This window comes from Naumovozyma dairenensis, chromosome 8, assembly GCF_000227115.2.
Source record: "Naumovozyma dairenensis CBS 421 chromosome 8, complete genome".
NCBI classification, from domain to species: Eukaryota; Fungi; Ascomycota; class Saccharomycetes; order Saccharomycetales; family Saccharomycetaceae; genus Naumovozyma; species Naumovozyma dairenensis.
The window spans coordinates 339,545-363,339 of record NC_016486.1 but is presented as its reverse complement, the minus strand read 5'-3'; the positions used below and the strand labels follow the sequence as shown (position 1 = coordinate 363,339).

The 23,795-nt window shown below is 34.8% G+C and overlaps 12 protein-coding genes and 1 non-coding gene across 13 annotated transcripts; 6 read left to right on the top strand and 7 right to left on the bottom strand.

Moving 5' to 3' along the window:
• Positions 1 to 403: 403 nt before the first annotated feature.
• Positions 404 to 874, bottom strand: RPR2 (ribonuclease P protein subunit RPR2; the record flags this gene model as incomplete). Its single annotated transcript, XM_003671520.1, has 1 exon — positions 404 to 874. One exon carries the CDS (start codon positions 872 to 874, stop codon positions 404 to 406), a length of 471 nt encoding a protein of 156 aa, XP_003671568.1.
• Positions 875 to 939: 65 nt separating this feature from the next.
• On the bottom strand, positions 940 to 1,758 carry VLD1 (Vld1p; the record flags this gene model as incomplete). The annotated part of the gene is made up of 1 exon (XM_003671519.1): positions 940 to 1,758. One exon carries the CDS (start codon positions 1,756 to 1,758, stop codon positions 940 to 942), a length of 819 nt encoding a protein of 272 aa, XP_003671567.1.
• A 421-nt stretch (positions 1,759 to 2,179) lies between these two features.
• Positions 2,180 to 3,514, top strand: YAP5 (Yap5p; the record flags this gene model as incomplete). Its single annotated transcript, XM_003671518.1, has 1 exon — positions 2,180 to 3,514. One exon carries the CDS (start codon positions 2,180 to 2,182, stop codon positions 3,512 to 3,514), a length of 1,335 nt encoding a protein of 444 aa, XP_003671566.1.
• A 268-nt stretch (positions 3,515 to 3,782) lies between these two features.
• On the bottom strand, positions 3,783 to 3,855 carry NDAI0Htrna9T. The gene has a single exon. It is a non-coding gene; the product is annotated as a tRNA-Thr (tRNA).
• Positions 3,856 to 4,252: 397 nt separating this feature from the next.
• On the top strand, positions 4,253 to 4,789 carry ADI1 (acireductone dioxygenase (Ni2+-requiring); the record flags this gene model as incomplete). Its single annotated transcript, XM_003671517.1, has 1 exon — positions 4,253 to 4,789. One exon carries the CDS (start codon positions 4,253 to 4,255, stop codon positions 4,787 to 4,789), a length of 537 nt encoding a protein of 178 aa, XP_003671565.1.
• Positions 4,790 to 5,346: 557 nt separating this feature from the next.
• Positions 5,347 to 6,414, top strand: ANY1 (Any1p; the record flags this gene model as incomplete). Its single annotated transcript, XM_003671516.1, has 1 exon — positions 5,347 to 6,414. One exon carries the CDS (start codon positions 5,347 to 5,349, stop codon positions 6,412 to 6,414), a length of 1,068 nt encoding a protein of 355 aa, XP_003671564.1.
• Positions 6,415 to 6,907: 493 nt separating this feature from the next.
• Positions 6,908 to 8,221, bottom strand: NDAI0H01460 (TLC domain-containing protein; the record flags this gene model as incomplete). Its single annotated transcript, XM_003671515.1, has 1 exon — positions 6,908 to 8,221. One exon carries the CDS (start codon positions 8,219 to 8,221, stop codon positions 6,908 to 6,910), a length of 1,314 nt encoding a protein of 437 aa, XP_003671563.1.
• Positions 8,222 to 8,774: 553 nt separating this feature from the next.
• OSH7 (oxysterol-binding protein related protein OSH7) lies at positions 8,775 to 10,082 on the top strand (the record flags this gene model as incomplete). The annotated part of the gene is made up of 1 exon (XM_003671514.1): positions 8,775 to 10,082. The coding sequence occupies one exon, from the start codon at positions 8,775 to 8,777 to the stop codon at positions 10,080 to 10,082; it is 1,308 nt and encodes a 435-aa protein (XP_003671562.1).
• A 422-nt stretch (positions 10,083 to 10,504) lies between these two features.
• Positions 10,505 to 11,300, bottom strand: RPL14B (60S ribosomal protein eL14; the record flags this gene model as incomplete). Its single annotated transcript, XM_003671513.1, has 2 exons — positions 10,505 to 10,792; positions 11,172 to 11,300. 2 exons carry the CDS (start codon positions 11,298 to 11,300, stop codon positions 10,505 to 10,507), a joined length of 417 nt encoding a protein of 138 aa, XP_003671561.1.
• Positions 11,301 to 12,593: 1,293 nt separating this feature from the next.
• On the top strand, positions 12,594 to 13,685 carry LEU5 (coenzyme A transporter; the record flags this gene model as incomplete). The annotated part of the gene is made up of 1 exon (XM_003671512.1): positions 12,594 to 13,685. One exon carries the CDS (start codon positions 12,594 to 12,596, stop codon positions 13,683 to 13,685), a length of 1,092 nt encoding a protein of 363 aa, XP_003671560.1.
• A 288-nt stretch (positions 13,686 to 13,973) lies between these two features.
• Positions 13,974 to 15,320, bottom strand: NEM1 (Nem1-Spo7 phosphatase catalytic subunit NEM1; the record flags this gene model as incomplete). The annotated part of the gene is made up of 1 exon (XM_003671511.1): positions 13,974 to 15,320. One exon carries the CDS (start codon positions 15,318 to 15,320, stop codon positions 13,974 to 13,976), a length of 1,347 nt encoding a protein of 448 aa, XP_003671559.1.
• A 1,049-nt stretch (positions 15,321 to 16,369) lies between these two features.
• On the bottom strand, positions 16,370 to 17,305 carry NDAI0H01410 (uncharacterized protein; the record flags this gene model as incomplete). Its single annotated transcript, XM_003671510.1, has 1 exon — positions 16,370 to 17,305. The coding sequence occupies one exon, from the start codon at positions 17,303 to 17,305 to the stop codon at positions 16,370 to 16,372; it is 936 nt and encodes a 311-aa protein (XP_003671558.1).
• A 4,372-nt stretch (positions 17,306 to 21,677) lies between these two features.
• On the top strand, positions 21,678 to 23,303 carry MOT3 (Mot3p; the record flags this gene model as incomplete). Its single annotated transcript, XM_003671509.1, has 1 exon — positions 21,678 to 23,303. One exon carries the CDS (start codon positions 21,678 to 21,680, stop codon positions 23,301 to 23,303), a length of 1,626 nt encoding a protein of 541 aa, XP_003671557.1.
• Between the last annotated feature and the right edge of the window lie 492 nt (positions 23,304 to 23,795).

Genomic DNA, 23,795 nt, shown 5'->3' with positions numbered 1-23,795 from the left:
TGTTTCTAACTATGAAATTCAATCCTTAAATTGAAATGTGGTACGTAAAATGTAAAAAAAAAACATTGGGCAAAATAATAATAGCTTGGAGTTCATAAAGTAGATTCATAACATATATATATATATATAACGTAGTTAGGAGTCCGAAATAAAGGGACCTTCAAAGCGTGTATAGGTATAGTGCCTAATACCTTAGATAGAGGAGAGGCGCATTAATCTGGAAAACAAATTGAAGAACGAGTACCAAAACTGTATCTAATGGAAGTTTAAAGCTGCATTTTTAACTGAACTATAGGAACATATTATGCAATGCCAATTATCCCACAAGCGTTGTCTTCCTCTTAACCTTTCCGCATTAGGTCTCAAACTCATAGCCTTTATGATGGAGAATTGGCAATACGCATTACGTAGAATCCAATGCAGTTGAGGTATTATCCTTCTCAGAATTTAACTTATAATTTCTATTCTGTCCAATTGGGTATCTTTTGATAACACCGCATTGACAATGACATTCCAAAACATCATTTTTTGGATTTACTTTTTTAGATTTCGACGTAGATAAATTTTTAATTATCGTTTTGGAAGTAATTGTTGGGATTAAGATCCTATGACATTTCTTACAAATTGATCGCTTCATATTCGGTGATATACTTGTTTTTGTCTTCTTACTTATTAAATCTAAGTCTTTGGAATATAATCTTGCCAGTCCATTTTGATTCGGTTGTATTCCTGTCATTGTTGTCCATGTTGAGAGTTGATAAAGATAATTTAATCTTTGGAACTTTTCCTTATTACCAATATCCTTTGGCGGATCAGCTAATAACATCCCATTTTCATCGATTTGATGAGATTTCTTGCTTTTGTTTGTTTTCATTTTTGGCATGACTGCTTTTCTTTCTCTGTCCTTGACACTACTATATTCAGTCATTATTCTCATCATCATACCAGTATTGCACCATATGTATGGTTGTTATTATCGTTGCTGCTATTCGTATTCATATTGTTGACGGAATCTGGGAATGTCAAATTCTCTTCGCCGCGGATGTTACCCTGTTGTCCAGTAACAACATCAGTGGACGATGAAGATGAAGATCGTCCTGTCGTCGTTGGCTGTTGAAAGCATAAGATACTTAATATACCATTTGTTTCCAAGTCTTGCCTTAAATCTGAGAGGTCTAATGATGTCCTCCTTCCCTCTTCATTAATGTTATTAATGGACAACTCCGGGTTCAATGATAAAGTAACCAAAGTTAACTGAACTGTTAATAATATGAAATCTAATAACCAAAATATAGTCTTGTCATTGTTTTGTTTGCTCAAACAATTGTATTCTTCTTCGCTATTACCGATGAGATTCAAGAAGAAAAATCCGAATTTATAAGAACAAACATCTGTAGCGATATCTAATTTCGCATGATAAATAATACCATAGATGGTTTGTAAAACTATCAAACTTTGTAAAAGGTGGATGATCTTATACATTATCGTTCGTATTGTTTCATCTTCTACATGATCTAAATGATCGGGATCGGATGACATTGATGAATTAATACTTGAATTTTCATTCTCTGTTTCTCTTAAGAATATATTGAAGCTTAGAAACTTTGATAATAGATCTCTGTTAAACTTGGAGAGTTGTAAGATCAGGATTGCAATAAATCCTAAAATCATCGAATTATCCTTTACAAATCTAATAAAGATCAAAGTGTAACAAACCAATTCAATTTGTCCTATAAAGAGGTTAAAGAAAGGATCCATAGCCCTGTATTTCCTATTTGACCGGAAGTATAATACGTTTCAGACAATATATGCCTTCTTGGTAATCTTGATGGACTTTTTGGTAGAGGGAGCTTTCTTGTCCACGACAAATGACTCTTGTTTCGATAAAGGTCTTTCCCTAATTTAACATGTTATTGACAGTATAAACATACGGGCGTAGCTACTTTAGATACGAAATGGAATGGGGAAAAGTCCGGGCCGGGAAATGTTCTCTGGAATAAATGCTAGCGGGACGACTATCACTTCATTAGATGAAACGAATGAATAAATGGATGACAAATCAGAAAACCATCAGTTCTTCGCTCATTCGAAACTTGAGTAAACTAAGTACCTATAAGTATTTATCCTCATATTTAGGTCAACACTCGCTAATGCCTCTGCATATCTTGATACATCTGAAATGGACGAAAACTCGGCAGTAGAGATGAAGTACGCCAATCTAAAACCAAAGTCTTCACCAGACAATAACAACGCTATATCAAAGATACGTGTATCCAAAAATTGGAAGCTACCCCCTCGATTAAACACAGTGAAAAGATCTTCTAGTGCCGGTAAGTGCCCCATATCAACGGCAAACTCCCCTAACAACTCGAACAATATCGATATATCTGCAGAAGATGAAAATGAAGATGAGATGAAAAAGAAGATTCAAAATAGGGACGCCCAAAGAGCCTACAGAGAAAGAAAGGCAAACCGAATGAAAAATTTAGAAGATACTGTGGATTCTCTACAAATATTAGTGAAAACATGGCAACAAAAATATAAAAATATTGAAAAGAGATTAATCATTTCTGAGAAAAAATTTGAAGACTCAACTAAGGAAAATCAAATATTAAAAGAATCATTACTACAAATGAAAAATGGTCTCATGTGTAATATCTGTCTAAAACCAATATCTGAACCACAGCAAAAATTACTGCCAATGTCTGAGCAACAACAATCTGCAGTACAACCAGTTCGATATGAAATGGATAGAGACGCAAATATACAAGTAGACAGGCAAGCATCTCCTTCATCTTTTCCTATTATTGAACAAGAAACTCCTCCGAAGGTATCATTAACTCGAGGGAAAGATCTCCAAAAGATGATTGAAGATTTCCGACCTATGAAGGCGGCTGTTTTGAAAAATATGAGAATTTCAAAGCCAAAGAAATCAAGTACAAAGATGGATAATTCCAAACAAATTTCTTCCAAATTGCAACTGAATTTATCTCAAAAGTCTAGAGATAACTCCTCGATGAAGTCAAGTGAAGTATTTACAGTTACGACTGCGAATAAAATAGTGGATGCTGAGAAAAAAGAGGGTGCCATGACAGATGAGCATAAATCTCACCATCCTCTCCATTCAGCAAGTAAATGCGGATTCTGTAACGAAGGCACCTCATGCGTTTGCAACGAATTAGAGGCAACGGAAAATGCCACTCCTCTAGATCGGATATCGTCATTTTCGCCACTTGTTAATGGTGATGATTTAAGTAATGATCGCCGAAATAATGATAGTAATAATACAGGTAAGTTGATATTCGACTCCCATTGCTCAGCGACCCCTGAATCATGTACTAAATGTGCTAATATCGACGAAACATGCCTCAAACCGATCACCAATAATAATAATAATAGCAATAAAATAAATAATCTTGATGTTGATTTCAATATGAATGAGGTATCGATTAATAGTAACGCATTTTCTCGTATTCGAAAACAAATGCAGAAGAATGACTCGATGAAGAAGTAATTATGTACGCTTTATATGTTTATTAATCATATTCCTTTCTTCATGTATATTTTTATGAAATTTAAATTCAAGGCCTATATGTCTGTATAGAGTATAGTGCTCGAAACTACTGCCTTTTATGGGGTGTTTCTGTGTAATTTTTTTTTATTTACATTTAATAGTAGAAAGCTATATATTATTTGTTCCTTTGAAAATTTTAATGTTAAAACTTTGAAAATACAATACGATGAGTTGGAAAAGACAATAATTTTGAAAAACAAAAAAAAATTGCTTCCAATCGGATTTGAACCGATGATCTCCACATTACTAGTGTGGCGCCTTACCAACTTGGCCATAGAAGCTTGTTTTCTTCAATTTTCAACATCTAAGTTTTCCTTGCCATTTGTACTTCAGAACTTCTTTTTCCACCGATAAAAGCTCCAAACAGCCTTACACCACATCTGACTTCAATGACTTTACAGGGAACATTGTCCCTTGTAGCCAAATGATGTATGTGAATTACCGTGTGTAAATAGGCAGTCAAAATGAGAAAGCCAATTAACCATTTCTGATGACTAAACTCTAAATCAATAACAGTAAATATATTGACGAATATATAAAGTCCTGGAGGATATTTATATACTTTATGTAAACAACAATAGTGCTGGCAAATATGAACTTTAATATTTTAATGCCACTTGCCACACACTAAGAGCAGACCATTAAGTGTACAGCTCAACTATAACATAACTTCAAAAGATGATAGAAATATATGTTCATGATGACAAAGATGATATAGACTTTAGACAGTCTCATAATTCGGGCGTATCAGTATCACCTGAGCGTATCACTAAATTAGGAATAATTGCTGGTCATTATAGATCCATTTGTGAGGTCAATAACTTAGCTAGTGAAAGAAATTACAAGAATAGGGATTGTATTACTTTAAATGTAGAAACTTTCAATAATGAAGAGGCGCAATTACTTGCCAAATTAAATATCTTCTATGAAGAACATTTACATGAAGATGAAGAGATTCGTTACTGTGTTGAAGGATCAGGTTATTTTGACGTCAAGGACCCGACCAATAACGAATGGATCCGTTGTAAACTGTATCCCGGTGATCTTTTGATTATTCCTGCAGGAATTTATCATAGGTTTACACTTACCACGGACAATTTCATTAAAGCTGTAAGATTATTCAAAGAAGAACCAAAATGGGAAGCTCACAATAAATCAACGGTAACAGATCAATTGCCGATAAGGAAACAGTATTTAAAAACTATAAAACCTTGAATAAGGTATAAATAACATCCCATTCCAAATTTTTAACCTAACAACAGTCTAGCTGACGTGGATATGTACTTATTAATATAAACATATCACATATCACATATCTTACAGAGTCACTGGCCTCTTTCAGGTATACCTTTTTATCCTTTGAAGTTATACTCTAACTTTATACGTGTAGTCTTTGTAACTATGTTGTCTATAATCAATAGCAGAATACGACTATAGTAATATAGCCTTCCGTTGCGTACGTTACGCGACGAACATGAGAGAAAAAGATGAAATAGAACAACAAACAAGAAGCCTCGATGCAATAAAAACACGAACATCATTTAATTTTAACATCATCGAAGGAGATTAAACCAAGAAATTAACTCAAATAATAACAAAACCTCCAATTTTGCTATTAATTTGCTACTAACTAGTCGAGTTTGATTCGCTGTATATAAAATACTTTTATCTCATTTTATTCAAGTTAGAGTGGCTTATTTCATTCATTTCAAGTCACTCGTTTCAATCCTGTACAACAGTCTCCCCTGACGTTGATCTCATCGCAATTAATAATGGAAGCTACCACCACATCGTCTATTGCTACTGCAGTTGCTTCCTCTTCACCAGCAGTCACAGCTCCAAATGATATAATATCATCATACTTACCGAGAGTGGATCAATTCTATATCCCAGAATGGTTAACTATGCAATTTATAGCAAATAATTTGATAAGTTTCACTCCCTTATTCTCATATGGTACAACAATAATAAGTATTGAAAAATCCAAAACAGCTCTAGGGTTTTCAATAGATATATGTGCAACAATGTTAATTGCTAGTATATTGAGAGTTTCATACTATTTGATTACTCCATATGAAATCACTTTATTAAGACAAGCTTTGGTAATGATCTTCATTCAATTGATGCTACTCAATACAAGTTTGAAATATAGACCTGATGAGTACAAATATCAAAATTTGAAAAACGTGGAAAGTTTTATTGATCTAATTAAAGAAGTTTGGTACGAATCCTTTGAAATGTCCTTTGAGGAGGTTAAAACTAAACATAATAACAACAATAATGATGATGCAACCTTCAATGATAAAGGTAAAGTATTATCTGACATGTTCCAGAAAAGTTTAAATTTTTCTTATAAATGTCTATTGGTCTTCATCTATAAATTTTTGAAATTCTTCGATCCAAGTTTCAAAAGATTTGGTTCCTTCTGGCAATGGAATAATACAAAGGTATTTTGGAGATTTTTAATAATATTTACTTTAATTCAAATGATTGTAACTTTCTCTATCTCAAAAATACTAAATTGGAGCTCATTAGAACAATTCCTAGGTTCAACAATAGGTTCATTAGGTTTATTCATCGAATCATTATTACCCTTACCGCAAATTGCCATCCTCTATAAATTGAAATCAATCCAGGGGTTTAAGTTAATCCTATTGGTTAGTTGGTTATGCGGTGATACATTAAAAATTACTTATCTTATCTTCGGAGCTAAAAACATATCAATTTTATTTTTTCTATTTGCATTCTTCCAAATGTCTTTAGATTTTTATATTGGAGGACAGTATGTTTATTATAAATACTACTATAAAGATCATGATAATTATGATGACGAAATCTAAATATTGAAATGACTGAATTCGATGTTAATACTCACAGAAATAATGACACACTTCGATTCGAAAACAGAGAAGATACACCTCAATATCAGTATAAAGAATCAGAAACTCAAACAACAACAAGGAAGTTAAGCGTATGAGAATGAAGGAAAGGAAAATATACCCAATTTCCTTCAGAAACTCATAGCTGCGTAATGCTTTTCATTCTTTATTTATTTGCATCGAATATATAGACTATATAAACAATATATCTTTATAGAATTGAGCGTGAAAAAGTTTTCGGGTTCATTAAAATCCCACGTAGACCCATGAAAATTTGATCAATATTTCATAGACTAAGCAATTTTTTACCTAAATCCTATATAAACACTATTTATATAATGATGGATACATATGCGACTATTCGTGAAATGAATATTCATAGTTCATTTGTCACAAAACTTCTAAAGTAAACTACAGAAACAGCTTATAACGGCACTTTCCCAATTTTTTATTCTCAAGATTTTCTCTCAATATCTTCTAATGCTTGTTGTTTTTGTTCTTGAACCTGTTCTGAATCGGTATCACTTTCGCTTCTTTCATCTTTTTGAATACCTTGAAATGCCATACGATATAAAATTCTGAAGATCAAAAATAACCAATAGAGATTAACTAACTGTAAAGCGAATATCAAAATGAATGTGATTATCAATGAAATCCAACATTTATATTGTTGTGTTGCAAAATTTAAAACATAATTACCTTCCGTTCTAAATTCTGTTAACACGGACCAAAGAATCTTTATATTGATGTAATGACGTAAATATATCCATATGAACATGAACGACACGAAAACTGGTGGTGTGAATCTTGAATTGAAATAATTTAATGTCTTTGTTAAAGCTAAGAAGAAATCTGAAATGTCCATGGTAATGTAAACAGCCAACCCCATTTTAGTGAAATGGAAAACGTACGATGCCCAAATTAGTAGAAGTGTAACAATATGATGGAAAACTAATTCTTGAAAATCCTTTCTTGGTTTCTCCAGTTGTAAAATTAAAACACAAGCTTGTTGAGCCCAGAACGCAGCTTGTCCCAAATAGAAGATCTTATAAACGAATGAATTCGTTAAATCTGGATAAGTTCTATACATAGTCTTAGTTTCAAATAACCATAAATCTGTATGGTACATGATATATAATCCGAACGGACCAGACACACCATAATAAATGATACAAAAGGCCTGTTCCATAATTCTATTCGTCTTATGCTTTGATTTAATGTTTAATTTCAAGATACATGGCCGGATAAGCACATCCATTAGGAATTCCCTAAGAAATGTGAAGAAGATCATATAGAAGAAAATAAATGTCAAATCTTTAATGCCTTTACCATATTGATCTGTATCATCGACTTGATAAGATACGGTAACAAACATATGTAACGGGTTTTTTTCCGAATGGTCATTAGAAAGGAAATAGGCCAAGTATGTGGTCAAAATGATCATCAATGGAGAAATCCAAAAATGTCGAGAATTCAAATTCTTATACGCTTTCCATAAGGAACCCTTTCCGACATTCGAACCTTGTTCGGCCGTGGATTTCTCGGATAGATTGAGTTTAGTGGGACTAACCTTATTCGTATCATCAGATGTGTTGGTGAAGCCAGGTACTGTATCACCTAAATTTATTTTACCAACAGAGGAAGAACTCCGAACTCTTCCTTTAGGGGTTTTATTCGGTACAGTCAATTGACCTACTCCAGTGGAACCTATCAGGGAGTCAACGACTGTAGTTGTTTTTTCAATTTCATTTTTGTTATTAGCAGACATCCTTTGAGATAAGAAAACTTCTGAAATGCTATGTTATTATGAGGTTGGTTCTCCAAAAAAAGGGTTCAAGCTAATGCTGCAAAGAGAGTAAAATGGTAGTTGAACAATGGATTGAATTATGTGATTGTATAAACCAGACAAACGACAGAGATATAACAGCAACTCAATTGGCACAGTATACTCAATACTGTAACTTTTCTATGCTCGGTACTTGTTCCAATTGCAAGTGTTCCATCTAAGATGGAGAACTGTTTAGTATGTACGTACTGTTTTCTTTGCATTTGTCAATTGGACGAATTTCTTCGAAACAGATAAAACAAGCGCGTTAATTTTTACATGTCAAATTTGAACGTTAGTAAACTATACGTAATCAATTAAGTTAATTCAACAATTCATGATTTTCAGATGAGACTAGCATGGAATATAAAAGCACCTTAAAGATCTGGTCTTTGAAGCCTGAATTGAGCCATTACTCTCTTGCATTCGTTGAAGACTGTGAATCGTAGAAACTGCTTTAAGTTCGATTAATTTATCTATTGCTTCAAGATCATAAATGGCTCTAGCTAAATTGAAAGGGCTCCCTACACCATTATCTGGTGCGAGTTCTGCATCTTCTGCGGTCTCTTTGAAGTTGAACCAGGAGCCCGTTAATACAGATGATATAGACGAGAATGATGAATCTGGTCAAAATATTATATTAAACATCATCTCTCAGTTGAAACCAGGTTGTGATCTATCGCGAATCACTTTACCGACTTTCATCCTAGAAAAAAAATCCATGTTGGAAAGAATTACAAATCAATTACAATTCCCCGATTTATTACTGGATGCGCATTCTGAAAGCAATGAATTGGAAAGGTTTGTTAAAGTGGTCAAATGGTATTTGGCAGGTTGGCATATTGCTCCCAAAGCTGTGAAAAAACCATTGAACCCTGTTCTTGGAGAACATTTCACAGCTTATTGGGATTTACCCAATAAACAGCAAGCATTCTATGTTGCTGAACAAACTAGTCATCACCCACCTGAATCTGCATATTTCTACATGATTCCAGAATCACATATTAGAGTAGATGGTGTTGCCATCCCTAAATCGAAATTTCTTGGGAATTCATCTGCTGCCATGATGGCAGGTTTAACTATATTGACATTTCTGGATCGTGGTGAGAAATATACATTATCACAACCAAATATGTACGTCAGAGGGATTCTTTTCGGGAAAATGAGAATTGAACTTGGTGATCATATGATAATTAAGGGTCCAAATTATAAAATTGATTTGGAATTTAAAACAAAGGGTTTCATATCAGGTACCTATGATGCCATAGAGGGGACAGTAAAAGATAATAAAGGTAAAGAATACTATGAAATTACAGGGAAGTGGAATGATATTATATATATCAAAGATTTAAGAACAAAGGGTTCTAAGAAGGTCGTTTTATTTGATACCCATAAGAATTTCGCTTCGAAGCCAAAAGTTAGACCAATAGAAGAACAAGGTGAATATGAATCTCAAAGACTTTGGGACAAAGTGATTAAGGCATTGGCAGAGAGGGACCATGAAGTTGCAACCGAGGAGAAGTTTCAAGTTGAAAATGCTCAAAGGCAATTTGCTAAAAAAAGAATAGAAGACGGTGTAGAATTCCACCCTAAACTCTTCAGGAAGGCAAACCCAGGTGAAGATCTGGATTACTACATTTACAAACATATTCCTGATGGCAATGACTATGAAGCTCAAATTAAAAGTATCTTGGAAATCGCGCCAATCTTGCCAGGCCAAAAATTCACCGAAAAGTTCCAAATACCTGCATACAAGAAACATGAAATTCAAAAAATCATTCAAGAAAAGTCGCAAGGGAAATAGATTAACGACACAAAAGACAATATAATTCTACGCTGAAGTTGATTCAGGCTCTTGGATAGAAGTGCTTGGCCTGCAATGACCAACAATACCTCTATGTTTTTCATGCGTAAAATATATAATATCAATTATACATCACTATACCAATAAATATGATATAAATAGACGGAAGCCCAAGATGAGCTATTGATCATTGTGGTAGCACTCGCTCCCCAATCCATGTCACACTCGGTAAGATCTCTACATATAAATTAAGATAATAACTGTTGAAGTTTGTTTATCTTTTAATCTATGCACGTATGTACACTTATATTCACCTCGTGATATTAATCGAAAAGAAGTAAGATTATTAAATGTAAGCGATTTGATAATTAAGATAAAATATTAATTTATATATGTAGTTTTAGTAATTTATACTTAATCGCTTAAGCCTTAGCCAAAGTCTTCTTAACATTGTATCTCTTTTGCTTTCTTAAGACCATAACTTGGAATCTTTCAAAGTCGGTCAAAGCAGCACGTCTCTTACGTTGAGCAATCTTCTTAGCCCAAGAGGATGAGTGCCATTTTTCACAAACACCAGCAGCGGCCCATTTCTTGGCAACAATAGAAGTTCTAGCACCTCTTGGTAAAGCAAAGGTTAGTGGAGTTAAGACAACTTGACCTAAGTTAATAGATTGTCTTGGGACACCAGCAACTGGACCATCGATCAAAACCTGAAATAAAAAATAACACATTAAAGATAATATGATAGTAGTTAGTATAAATGTTCAACGAAAGAAAAGTTAAAACGATGAAAGAAGTGTCACTTGTAGCATTGTATACTATAAGAATATTTTCGCTAGGGAATAAACGACTAGTATCCCGGTGATTAACGTTATTTGTAGGTCATTAGAGTATACGAGGTTTAGTCATTCCTATCGAATACTTTCTCGGCTTAATTTTTGATTCTTTATTTTCCATTATTATCAGTTCTTTTTACGTAATGATGCAAAAAATTCCACATAATCTTCCCTTTCTTCTATAGTCTATGATGTCATTTTTTTATAGTAAACTCCTTTCTTGCGATAATAAAATACTTGTTTGAGAACATACCTTCTTTTGATCGATAATTTCGACGATGGTAGCTAATTTACCGGCTGATGGGCCTTTGTTGATCAAAACAACACGGCCAACTTCAACCAATCTCCAGTTAGAAGCCTTAACAATAGAATCGGTGGACATTTCTTGGTATTATTTTGCAGAGATTGCTTTAACTTTCCTTGAAGCCTAAATTTCTTAGTGAATTCACAGCTTTATCTTATTTGTATTATATTATTTTGTAGATATGGGTCTAGGTATTTCTCGGAATTCACTAGATACTAAGAGTAAAAACACGATCCTCCCGCTACTCAGTGGAAAAGTGTACCTTCGATAGGAGCCTTCTGTCTAAGGACAATTACATTTAGGCAGAGGAAAGGCAATTCTTAGGACGAGGTAGAGGGGGAGTAACCTAGTGTGGTGGGATTATTGTCTACCGAGCCGCGACCTTCAAATTTTTGCCATATTGAAAAATGTTTGGGTGCAAACAATAAGGTAAAATGTAAGGGTGTTAAGTGAAAAGAACAGTCACACTAAGATAATTGGGAAAAACCCAAATAAGCGCCCATGTTCATGTTATGGGAAAAGATATTGATGACGAGTGACCTACAAACATGATACTGAGGAGTGTAAGTTAGTGTATGACTAAGTGATACAAATAGGTAAAGTTTGCATAGGTGTTTCTTTTTATAAGGTATGCTTAAATTGTGACCCAGCGAGTATAGCTATTCAACTTGCCTCGAGCTGACTCAAGAAGGAGTAGATCACATCATCCCAACCTGGAGCTATGAGACTATGCCAAGCGTAGGGTGTTTATGTTGACTCTTCTAGGGAGAAAGTCCCTAATGTACTCAAGACTAGGTACACTAATGCAAATAAGGTCGTATTCGGAGAGAGGAGAACGACCTATCTTGTCGAACCTCCTATGAAGTATTTTAGGGGAAGTGCCTACTTGGGCGTGAGATAGCCTTATGTTATAGTGTTCCTGGCATACTATCCAAAAGATAATGCACTTTTAATAAGACTTCGCCTATTAATACGTTATCACTAACCTAGGTGGTGTAATGTAACATTATACAACTCTGAGTAATGAACGAATAATATTAATTCTCTGCTTTGTGTATTAAACTCCGCACTTCACCTCACTCATTTACATTCGCAGTTAATCGCATCGCGACTTTTTCCTTGAAAATATGTACAGTTAGAATAGGTGCTGCGAGATTACACTAAATGAATCCAAAGAGCAGATCGATGTAAACCATTACACGTATCTATTTAACCTCGAGGAATCTTATTATGGTAATTCCTCAATTCTAGAATACTCTACATCTTGGTCTAACTACCTTATGCATTAAGTACGATAAAACAACAAGTTCCGAGGAAAAAAAATAAAAGTTATAACTTTACAACTTTTCTTCAGTTGCTAAAGAAAAAAAAATGAAAAGCAAAGGGAAAGAACTAATAGCTCCCAACCAAGAAAGTTCCAAGAATGATATAGTATTATCTGATACCAAAGGACGAGTCCCAATCGATAAGAACTCACTAGAATATATAATGAAATCCGCCATTGCCGGAGGTCTCTCAGGATCATGCGCTAAAACACTGATAGCACCTCTTGATAGAATTAAAATTCTATTCCAAACTTCCAACCCTCATTATACAAAATATGCAGGATCATTGGTTGGATTGGTAGAGGCTGCGAAGCATATATGGATAAATGATGGTATAAGAGGTTTCTATCAAGGTCATTCTGTAACATTAATACGAATATTCCCCTATGCAGCAGTGAAATTCGTTGCATATGAACAAATTAGAAATTTCTTAATTCCATCTAAAGAATTCGAAACTCATTGGAGAAGATTATTAAGCGGATCCCTAGCCGGATTATGCAGTGTGTTTATGACCTATCCGCTTGACTTGATTCGAGTAAGATTAGCATATGTTACAGAGCATAAAAGAGTACACTTAATAGATGTTGTTAAAACCATTTATACAGAACCTGCATCTACAACTTTGAAAATGAAATGGTATATACCGAATTGGTTCGCTCATTGGTGTAATTTTTATCGTGGTTATACTCCCACTGTATTGGGTATGATACCGTATGCTGGCGTATCATTTTTTGCTCATGATCTTTTGCATGATATTCTACGATATCCGTTATTTGCACCATATTCTGTTATGAAAACCTCAGAGGAACAAAGGAGAGAACAATCTCATTTACATCAAAGAATACCGCTAAAGACATGGGCTGAATTATTCTCGGGCGGGATAGCAGGAATGGCATCACAAACTGCTGCATATCCATTCGAAATCATAAGAAGAAGGTTACAAGTGAGTACGTTATCAGTAAGTAACATGTACACGCATAAATTTCAAACTATTTCTGAAGTGGCAAAGATAATATACAAAGAAAGAGGATGGAAGGGTTTCTTTGTTGGATTAAGTATTGGTTATATCAAAGTTACACCCATGGTGGCCTGTAGTTTTTTCGTTTATGAAAGGATGAAGCTGAATCTCGGTATATAACGGATAACTTTCCTTAATAATTCTGTTCAAAAAGGGCTAATTATTCCTTCATTACTAATGCACTTACCATATCTTCTGTATCGTAGTCAATCAATCAATTAAATATTCTTACGATGAAAACTTTATAATATATTAAACTTTACCTCAAGTCATTATTTTTTTCTCTTCTTCAAAATCTGAATGTATTAAATTATGCGATATTATTTATATTATCTACTATGCATGTATGTTAAAATATAGCTTTATGAAGCTTATATATATTTTAGAAAAGTTGCTTATAGTAGTGCACTAGCGATTAGCATAAAATGCCCGTTCTCCATTTTTTAACGCCAAGATACTCCTAACATCTGTAGTATACCGAAGAGCTTCTAATAAAGGGAGCAAATTTAGTAAAGCGGTGTCTGTAGGATCACTAATCCAACCTTCCACCTGGATTGCATTGTCCGCATTCATTGCATAACTTATAGGACTATTATCCAGTATAATAACTTCGCTAAGGGTTGAAGTTTGAGGCACTGATACATTGCTATCATCTTTAATTATAGTAAGGTCTTTGATATAACCCACCCCATCTCTTCGAATACAATCAGTTCTATAATATCTTTCAGTGAAAGTTCCTTGAAAGGATGCTTCTAACCAATCTATCACTGGATCAGCATATTCTTTCATCGACGCAGTGAAGATAATCAAATCGTACCATTTACAAACTTTAGAAAGGAAAAAATCACAGTATGGTCTCTTATGGACATAATAAAGCATTGAAACACCACTACTAGAAAATTTCACTTCGACAATATGGCCCTGTGATACATTAGTATGTGTCGTACCTCTCGAGATAGAATGAATTAAAGTTTCGTCTAAATCAAGTACTAATTTTTTCCTACGTTCTGTTTGAGTAATTGACTTTGGAATTAATTTTTTAGGAAATAAAAACTTACCCATTCTTTTACTACTAAATGATGTGTTGTTACTAACCATTGTTTTCATTGAGCGAGATAAAGATGGCTGTCGTACAGAGCTGGCCTTTAAAAGAGAACCTTTCACATTATCTCTTTGTAAATATATCCCATCTCCTGAAACCAGATCATCCTCAGTGAGTTCATTAATGGCATCTAATTTAGAGGGTTCCTCTGGAAGAAAGCTATTATTATGCACCAGAGTTTCATCTTTTTCTGGAGATGAATCTTTACTTTGAGAGAACGGTCGCATTCTGTATTTAGTACCACGCTCAATCAAAGATAAAGGGAAGGTTAGTATATACCATAAGAATAAGATAGGCTTTATAATTAGTATTTTTGGGAAAAATAGTAGGAACGACCACAGTATGCTCGTAACATTATTCTTAGTTTTTCTGTCATCAGTTACATTTAAGGATGAATGTCCCTCTTCCTCTACTATAAAATTATTATCAGTAAATTCTAGCCCAGGAGTTGGTTTTTTCAGAGATTCTTCTGCTTTCTTAGTTCCAACTTGTTTCCCTATCCGATCCACATAGGGTTGTTCAAGGTTGATTTCAGTGGCTGCGCCAGCTGCTACCTTTTTCTCGATAACATTTCTTGCATCTTTCTTATCTTTCTTTTTGAAGAGCTGTAATGGTAGAACCAAACTATCAGAAACGTATGATAAAGCATTCATTCATTAAATCTTTTCTTCCTTGTCTTTTTCCTTCCTGGCGTTGTATATGTGTGATTGTACTTCAACAAGCGGATGCACTATACTATTCGATTCGTTTTTCAACGGTATTGGTCCTATATATCCCGTCTTGTAATATTATAATTTTATTGTGCTTCTATGTTTCTAATGAAGAAGTAAAATTGCAGGGAAGATGGGACTTCTTACGTTTTGGTTACCAAGTCGAGACTGCTCAAGAAATAATGATCGGCCCTAATTATCACTTTCCCATTTCCAATATTATTATTAGACTACGAACAAGTTCTGTACGTACGTTACATTATAGAAAACTTTATCGCGCCGTCGCAGTTTTCGTGTTTAGTGGAATAAATCTGTGTATCTAACGAGCATGATTAGTTAATTGTCCTTCGTGAACTGAATGGTCGATATACGACAGTACCTTTACCTAGATTGTAAAACAGCTTTCTGTATTATTTTCAATTCAAACCTTGAAGACATTTATGTATAGATGTAGGAAATTTATTTTTTATAAGGTCTAGTGCACATATTTCTACGTTTATTTAGTCCATTGACTCGAGAGCAATAGCTAAATTTTCGGCAAATGTGTCTGTAACCTACATAGTCCACGTAAAATGTTAAATAGCTATATACTGATGCTTGGGGCTTAATGCCATTAAGTTGCTGATCATGTTCAATATTATATAATTTACACGAGTTAAAGTACAACAAAGTCTATATATGACTCAGCGCCCATACCGGCTATACTTCCAGAAAAGGGGATACGGATGATCTTCTTTCTGCAATCAACGTTATCCATTTAATAACCTAGGCACGCTCAAAACAGAAATGTTTGTTCAGGTTTAGTAGAGTAAGGGGCCGAAATTAACACGCAATATTAATAACAGTGATTGTCATGGAGAGCATAAGTAAAATACGGATCATTCTCGCATCTGATTAATGTTCTGATCTTTTACAATGGAGAAATGTATGTGCTCTCAAGTTGACGTAAGCCAAGCAGTTTATGTTTCCTAGAATTCGAAAAGTATCAACTTCTATTCTTTTTCCTTCCGAATTTGGCCAACACCTCTCCTTCTAACAGGTCTGATCCCACATGAATTCTCGCTAGTTATTTGAGGTCTCAAAGTTTTAGCACCAACTTCCCGTATACTCTTTCCAATTTCTGTGTCATCACTATTGATCGAATCCACCCTCAGTGACCTCTTTCTTTGTTTTACCTTTCGAGACTCGATATGATCAAGGTATTTAGAATAATACGTATCATAATAATTCTTCAATGGTTTCTCCAATTTGTAAGGCCCATCTTCTTTCCTTTGTGTCTGTTCCTTTTGACAGGAGGAATCCTGGTTGGGATCTAATTTTGACAAATACTCGCCTTTATTATCGTTATCATGATATTTATGGGGCGATGTGATGTTTTGACTCGGATTCTCATACATAAGATGCCTACTCATACTGGGATGTAAATTCTCGCCAGCATCCGAAGTATGGTACGTCATCGAAGGCACCATTTGGATGGGCATGGAAACAATTGGAATTGGAACTGTATTGATTGTTGGCCGAATAGGACTAATTGCCCGCGAACTAGCAGTAGTTACCATAGGATTATATATAGGGAGTCTTGGTGAGATTAGCGAGCAGAAACTTTCTTGAAAGGACGGAAGCCGTTGGGTGCTGTTATATGGATGCTGAGCATGGATTTCCTCCGGTTTATTTATAGTACATTCGCTATTTGAATTTGACTTTTGATTTATAGGTATATTGAAAAATGACTGGGAGTCATTACCAAAGTCAACCGGCGCAGTATTTGTACCTCGATATTTTCTATCGTCTGCATGATGATTCAATGTTTCTGTCTCACAATTGGGGGAGTCGCCTTGTTTGAAGCCTTGAACAGCTTTGAAATCCTCTATTGGACCAATTTCATTGTTGGCGCTATATACTGAAGGTACTTTCGATTTCTTAGACATTTTTCATTATTGATCTGAGTACCAAAACCAATAGCGTAATTGAAGGGAATAATTCTGGTAACTTCCACCATAACAAATATTCTCTTTTATTGTATCATTCCTAGTATGCATTACGTAACAAGGACTGTATTATATATGAGAATGCTGGGCGGGGCTTCTCAAGAAGGGCAAATAATGAACTATTTCGATTTAGAGATGGTTTTCTGCTTCGAGATGGTGACGTAAAAAGGACACGCCGATCTCTACGGACTTTATTGAAAACCAAATAAAGTTATTCTACATAAACCTCGAAACTTCGCTACTTGCTTACTCCTTCTGTAACATTACAGACTTGGTCTTTAAGAAATACATAAAACAAGCCGTGTTGGTCAGGGGTTTGAACTCTAAGGCTCAAATTGCTTCAAAAAGATAGCATGTAAGGGCAATCTTATTAGATCCATATGTAGGTAGGTGGGTTACAAATCCAGCTTTTTAGAATAATACGTGACACATTCACTATTTTAAAACAACATGTTAATTATGCGGCAGGATATATAGCAATAAAGGGAAAAATTCTGGGAAGACTAACTTCAAACGCTTTCCAGAATAGGGGTATACACTTGAGTATTTGTTTGTTATTAACAATGCTTATCGATGTTGTGCAGAAGTTCTTGTTTAGTCAGATAAAGAACATCAGAGGCCTTCATCTGCCGTTTCCCAACCTCACAAGTGCCGTAAGCCCAAAGAGTCCATATTGGAAAGAGTAAAATTTGTACAATATAGGTAATAAAAGATTTATTACGTACAGAAAGTTGCTGCATCGAGTGCTTAGCTCCATAATTTATATTGTGCCATGAGATATTCGAGGACGTACGTGCTTTTCCAGAGGTTTATTCGTTGGCCAGAAGAATGTATCGGCAATTTGTGGTTTCATCACGTTTCCGTACTATTCTCGTAGAGCTCCATCAAAGTTAATACTCCGATTACGGAAATGGAAATGAAAATGAAAATGGAAAGGGGTAAAGGAGAATAACTTATACAGTATGACAGAGAAGTCCGTACAATCGACATGTGACATACTTTTGACTAGCCATATTTGCAAATTGGCAGACAGTAGTAAAGTACTTAATCATCATTAATGTGTCACAAGGATAGCGATCAATTTCTACGTTGATTGTGTGTGTGTCTCAGAAACAGGTGTTATTTCTTCGTTCGGCTTGGCAATACTGTCGTTCGGTTGTATTCAAGCTGTTGTGGTTATCTTGCGATAAAAACGTGTAATAATGTAGGTCTTTTTCTATACAAATGTGAAAGAATTACTGTTCCACGACAATAGTGGAAGGAATAAAAGTCGTTAGTTAACATATAAACTCTCCACTTGAGATTCATGAACACCAATTGAATACCGAATCAACTATGATAATTAATGGCAAGACATGAAGTCCTTTAAGATATCTTTCTCATGGTACAAAAGTTGTTACGGTGATGGTATAGTTGTAGGAATCAGATATAGCATAAGCTGACCTCAGTCATGTAATTTTTATATCTTATTGATGTACTTCCTTGATTTATATTTTCTTAAGAAGCAAAAAATTTAAACAAAACGCTATTATCATATCCCCTTGCGATCAGTAAATAAGGTAAACATTAAAGAGTGAAAAGAGTATATATTAGGAATAAGCTGAAGAGATTTCCGTTTTTCATATATGATGGACAGTAGGGACTTACGCGTAACGATGTTCATGAAAATAGACTCATAGGACATTCTTCTGTAATAAATTATTAAATCCAAGCTATATATATATATTTCTTGAAAGGAATTAATTTCTCAGTAATTGAGAGATATTTGCTCACCAAGGATATAAGCATTTTCTTGCCGGGAAATCTTTTGAACTTGGGTTAGATTCAGGCTCAAATTGAATTGTTGAAAAATTTTGGGTGTCATGTCGGATAGTTTGAGCTAAATTTTGAGTATTGGATTTTGAACGTTGAATATTGTGAAATAGGAAGGCCTAAACTGGGTTAGGCGAATAAAAATGGAAATTACAAAAAATGCCTAATTGGGGGGCCAGCCAAATTGCCTGACTTTTGATATTTATAATTTACCAACAGTTCTCAAAATTTATGCGGACGGTGTATTTAGGTACGTACAAAATAGTCAGTTATCGTTATGCAAACGGTATGCTAACATTCTTACGTACGTATTGTTGTGTTTTGTTTTTTCCAAGAGGGTAGATATTTTCCGATATTAAAATTTGTTAGGCTTTTAAGAGAATGAGGTTAGGTTAAAGTTTTTTGAAACATTTTTGAAGAGAGATGAAGAGCATGAAGAGCATCGTTACGTAGATAGTGGAAAAGGGGCCCTAAGCTACACTGTATGACCTAGTGTTGGAATACCTGTTCCAGTCCAGTTCTGGCGAAAAGGGGTGCCCATTGTCGCCCATTTAGGAGTGTTAAATACGACAGATTTTGAACCTTTGCTCCTTTTGACATTCTATGCGGACATCCCTCTTTAATTTTTCCTATTTTATGCTTAAAAGGGTTTTTATACCCAGATGGGACAAACCAGAACAATTGAACAAAGTAAAGGGGTTGATTTACCAAAGAGGGGAATATTTTGATGATGAGTTCAACGGTGATAGGGCTGTAACGTAAGCATATTTTATTTATCCACCATTGTGCGCTCATGATGCATCTTTAATGACATAGCATCTAAAGAATGTACATAGGCCAAAGGCAACCATTATTTAGGCAAAAAAACAACATACGTTTATTCTGTCAAAAGAAAGCGTATACGATGTATGATACATATTGGCCTCCTCGCATATAATGCTTCCTGATTATACTTTCAGGCAAATTGCCTGCGACATATTAAAGAACTGTACTTACCAACTATTATACTATAAGCTTTTGTTAGAAAACGATCAAAAATGGAAGAGAATTTACGATCATCGTACTGTCGTCCTAAATCATATAACTATTCCGTTTATAAAATTCTGGCGTTAGGACACCCGATTGAAGTCAAAGGTATTTTTAAAACTATAATATAAAATTCTATACGTAGATAAATAGGTGAAAAACATTTTATTCTAAGAAAGGTATCTCGTACCTGGGATCTACCTTCACAACCACGTAGTAAGTTATATACACACGTTCCTAAACCCCGAAAGAACCCCTAGGCGATGTAGAATACATAATGAAAACATTTTTGCATATCTCCGAAAAAAGTTAAAATAACCTTGAATCGTAAGAGTTCCTATTTATTTAATTATTCCGAGGTCTATTTTCATACGTCAATACTAAAAAGTCTAGTTGACTATTGTGTATATACAGTTTTATCGGATAGTTCATTATACTTCTCTCTGGGGTGAACCAAAATATTGACTAGGTTATCCTTGAATATTGTTTTATAAATAAGTACTCATAGAATTTGTAGATCATACGGCATCATTTTAGAGAACGCCCCCATTTGAAACAACTTGATTCTTCCTTGTCGGCGAAGGATCTGTTCCATATGTTTACCGCTGAAACTTAATTATTTGAAGAAAAGGCCGTGTGGTTTCTCTTGAAAAGGGTTTTTCCAAGCGCCAGCCCAAACACGAAAAAGTTTAAAGCTTATCAAACTGATGGCAGAGAGGCACGGGGGGATATTTTCCTGCGTGACTGCAGAAGGTACTAGTATGTAATTGGGAAGGGCACCCAAAAAAAAGAGGTTCACGCTTAGGTATTTAAGACGTTAAATTAGTTTAGAGATCAATGTGGTCCGATATCAGCGTCTGAACAACCGCTACAACAATCCACCAAATAATTATTCAATTTTAATGCAATATGCGCGGTACAGTTCTGAATACGGTTTTTCCTACGGATAGTATTTTCCTAGAACCGTATCATGAGTAGGAATGGGAAGGCAGACAATCAATGCAGTCCCCCGATCATGATGATTGAATGTGAAAGATGATAAAAATATAATGATGAAACAAGAAGCTCTTATTCACTTCTTTGAATTCACACAATCCTACTGTTTGATCTAAATCTTGCTATTAATTTTTTTCCTCAGATACGTTTTTAAGTATTCAGGAAAAAGTATCTTTCATCGGAAGTCTCCCCATTTGTCCCTTTAGGTATTGGTTGTATTTATACCTCTTTACTCAATTACCTTCCTGCGTACATTTGATGCTACGAAGGAGCTCTTTGCCAAATATCGCTCTTTTTTAGTTGAATAAACGCTGTTTGTTTCTGAAAAAGGCAAGTTCTTTAATTCATCGAGTGACAGTACCAGATTTTTTTTATCATCATTTTATATTGATTACGGAAATACAGACCGATATTCAAAGGTTGCAATATTTGGTCAAAAAATTCAGAAGTCAGAGGTAACAACGATCTTTATTGTGTCATGAATGATGCTGGTAAGCGTCTAATGGGCAATAGTGACTTTACTACAGGTCAATACACTGCAAAACAAGAGCCACAGTCTAATTTTCAAAGCCAAAATGCACAGAATAATGGGCCGTCACAGTTCGAAAACCGTTCACAACAGCCGCTGGGACAAGGGTTTCAAAGGAATAATCCCCTAGTGCAGCATCCTCCTATCAATACCCTTGGAAAGGAATCTGGAATGTTCATGAATAATTCAAGTATTAATAGATCAATTTCTAACACATCTCCAATGCTATACCATTGGACCAAACCAACAAATACCGATGAAGAAAAAAAAGCAGATGATAATTCTGATAATGGAGTCCCAAAACAGACATCACTCATACAACAACCCTATCAACGACAGTCTTATCCTTCTGACTATACTCCGATATATCATCAACAACAACCACGGTTTGTAGGTCAACAAAGTGTTCCTCCACCACCTCCTCCTTCCACAAATCATGCTCTTCCTATTCAGCAAGATTTCCAAGCTACCATAGGCCATCCACAACAGGCTCCGGTTTATGGAAGAGTACCTCTTAGAAATATGAACCAGACGGTAATACAGGCAGTCCCCCTTCATAGTCAATACTTTACTGCATATGGAATGCCACAAATACCGACAGGACAACAAGAGCCTTTATTGATATCTAATGCTCCACCTATTTCTTATATGCCCACTATTCCAACTACTGTTCCTGTCACAACCTTCCAAAGGCAAAATTCAAATGCCTTGCCTAATATGTATATTGATAATGGCCAGAAGGTACCCGTGCAACCGGAACAAATAGCGTCCAAACAATATATACCATCGACTCTGAATAATGTTGTTCATTCGCATACCAACAGTAACATTTATTATACTTCTCCCAATTATCAAATGGTGCCTGAAGATATTAGTCGTTCGCATCACTCACAAAACTTTATTACATCACAAACAGTTGTGACCCAACCTAATTTCAAAACGGGACAATTGCCTTTCTCATACCCTAATATTGTAGCTCCCAAAGAAGAAAGAAGAAATGATTCTTCCTTTTCTATTGATAATACTAATCCTAACCCGGATAATGCAAATTCCAACACTACCACCATCATCAACAACAACAATAGCAATGCTGTAGCTATCGCAACGATATTATCCATGGGAGAGTTTGATATTGAATCACAATCCTATCGGTGTCGAATATGTGAGAAGAAATTCAAAAGGCGGTCATGGTTAAAGCGACATTTACTATCACATTCATCAGAACGACATTATTTATGCCCCTGGTGTTTGAGTAGACACAAGAGAAGAGATAATCTTTTACAACATATGAAATTGAAGCATCCAAATAATTTAATTAATGAATTAAAATTACGAAATTTTATTTCTTCACAAACTGCTGCTGCTTCAGTGGCCTTTGTAACGTCAGCAGCTCCAAGTATTATGAGCATTAATGATGGGATGAATAATACCGTTGCAGGTACTGTTGATAATGCCGTTTCGACACCTGGGTATGAAACAGGTATTACTATTAAGGATTTAATTTCTGAAGGTTTAATTAATAAAGAAGACGTCAAAAGGCTGTTAAATATTCTGATTGATGAATATAATAATTGAGGAAAAGAGATAATATTCACATTCCCCTTCACTTTCACTTTCACTTTCACTTTCACTTTCACTTCACTTCACGTTCCCCCCCTCGCACTGAAATAAATTCAAAAAGAAAGCAGCGCATTCAAGATGAGATTGAAGAGAATAAAATTGCACATAATATTAGCATATCATACCCAGCTCTATAAAATATATCAATCATTGTAACGTTAGTTTATAACTATTAGTATAAAGTCTAAATAGTTTAAAAAATTTTTTAATCAAGTTCTGCATTACGAAAAGAAAAAGAAATGGAGGAAAAAAGTTGAATTAAGCAAAACTTACAAAGATCTTTTGAAATATAGAATATTAGATAGGTGCCACACTGTGGCAGCACGACTAGAAACGAGACTCTTGAACGAGACTTTCTTTTATTTTTTTTTTTTACTTACTTTGGTTTCATTCTTGTATCATGTTTTTATTAAAACTTCTTTTCAAATTTAAGACAGCTTCATATGT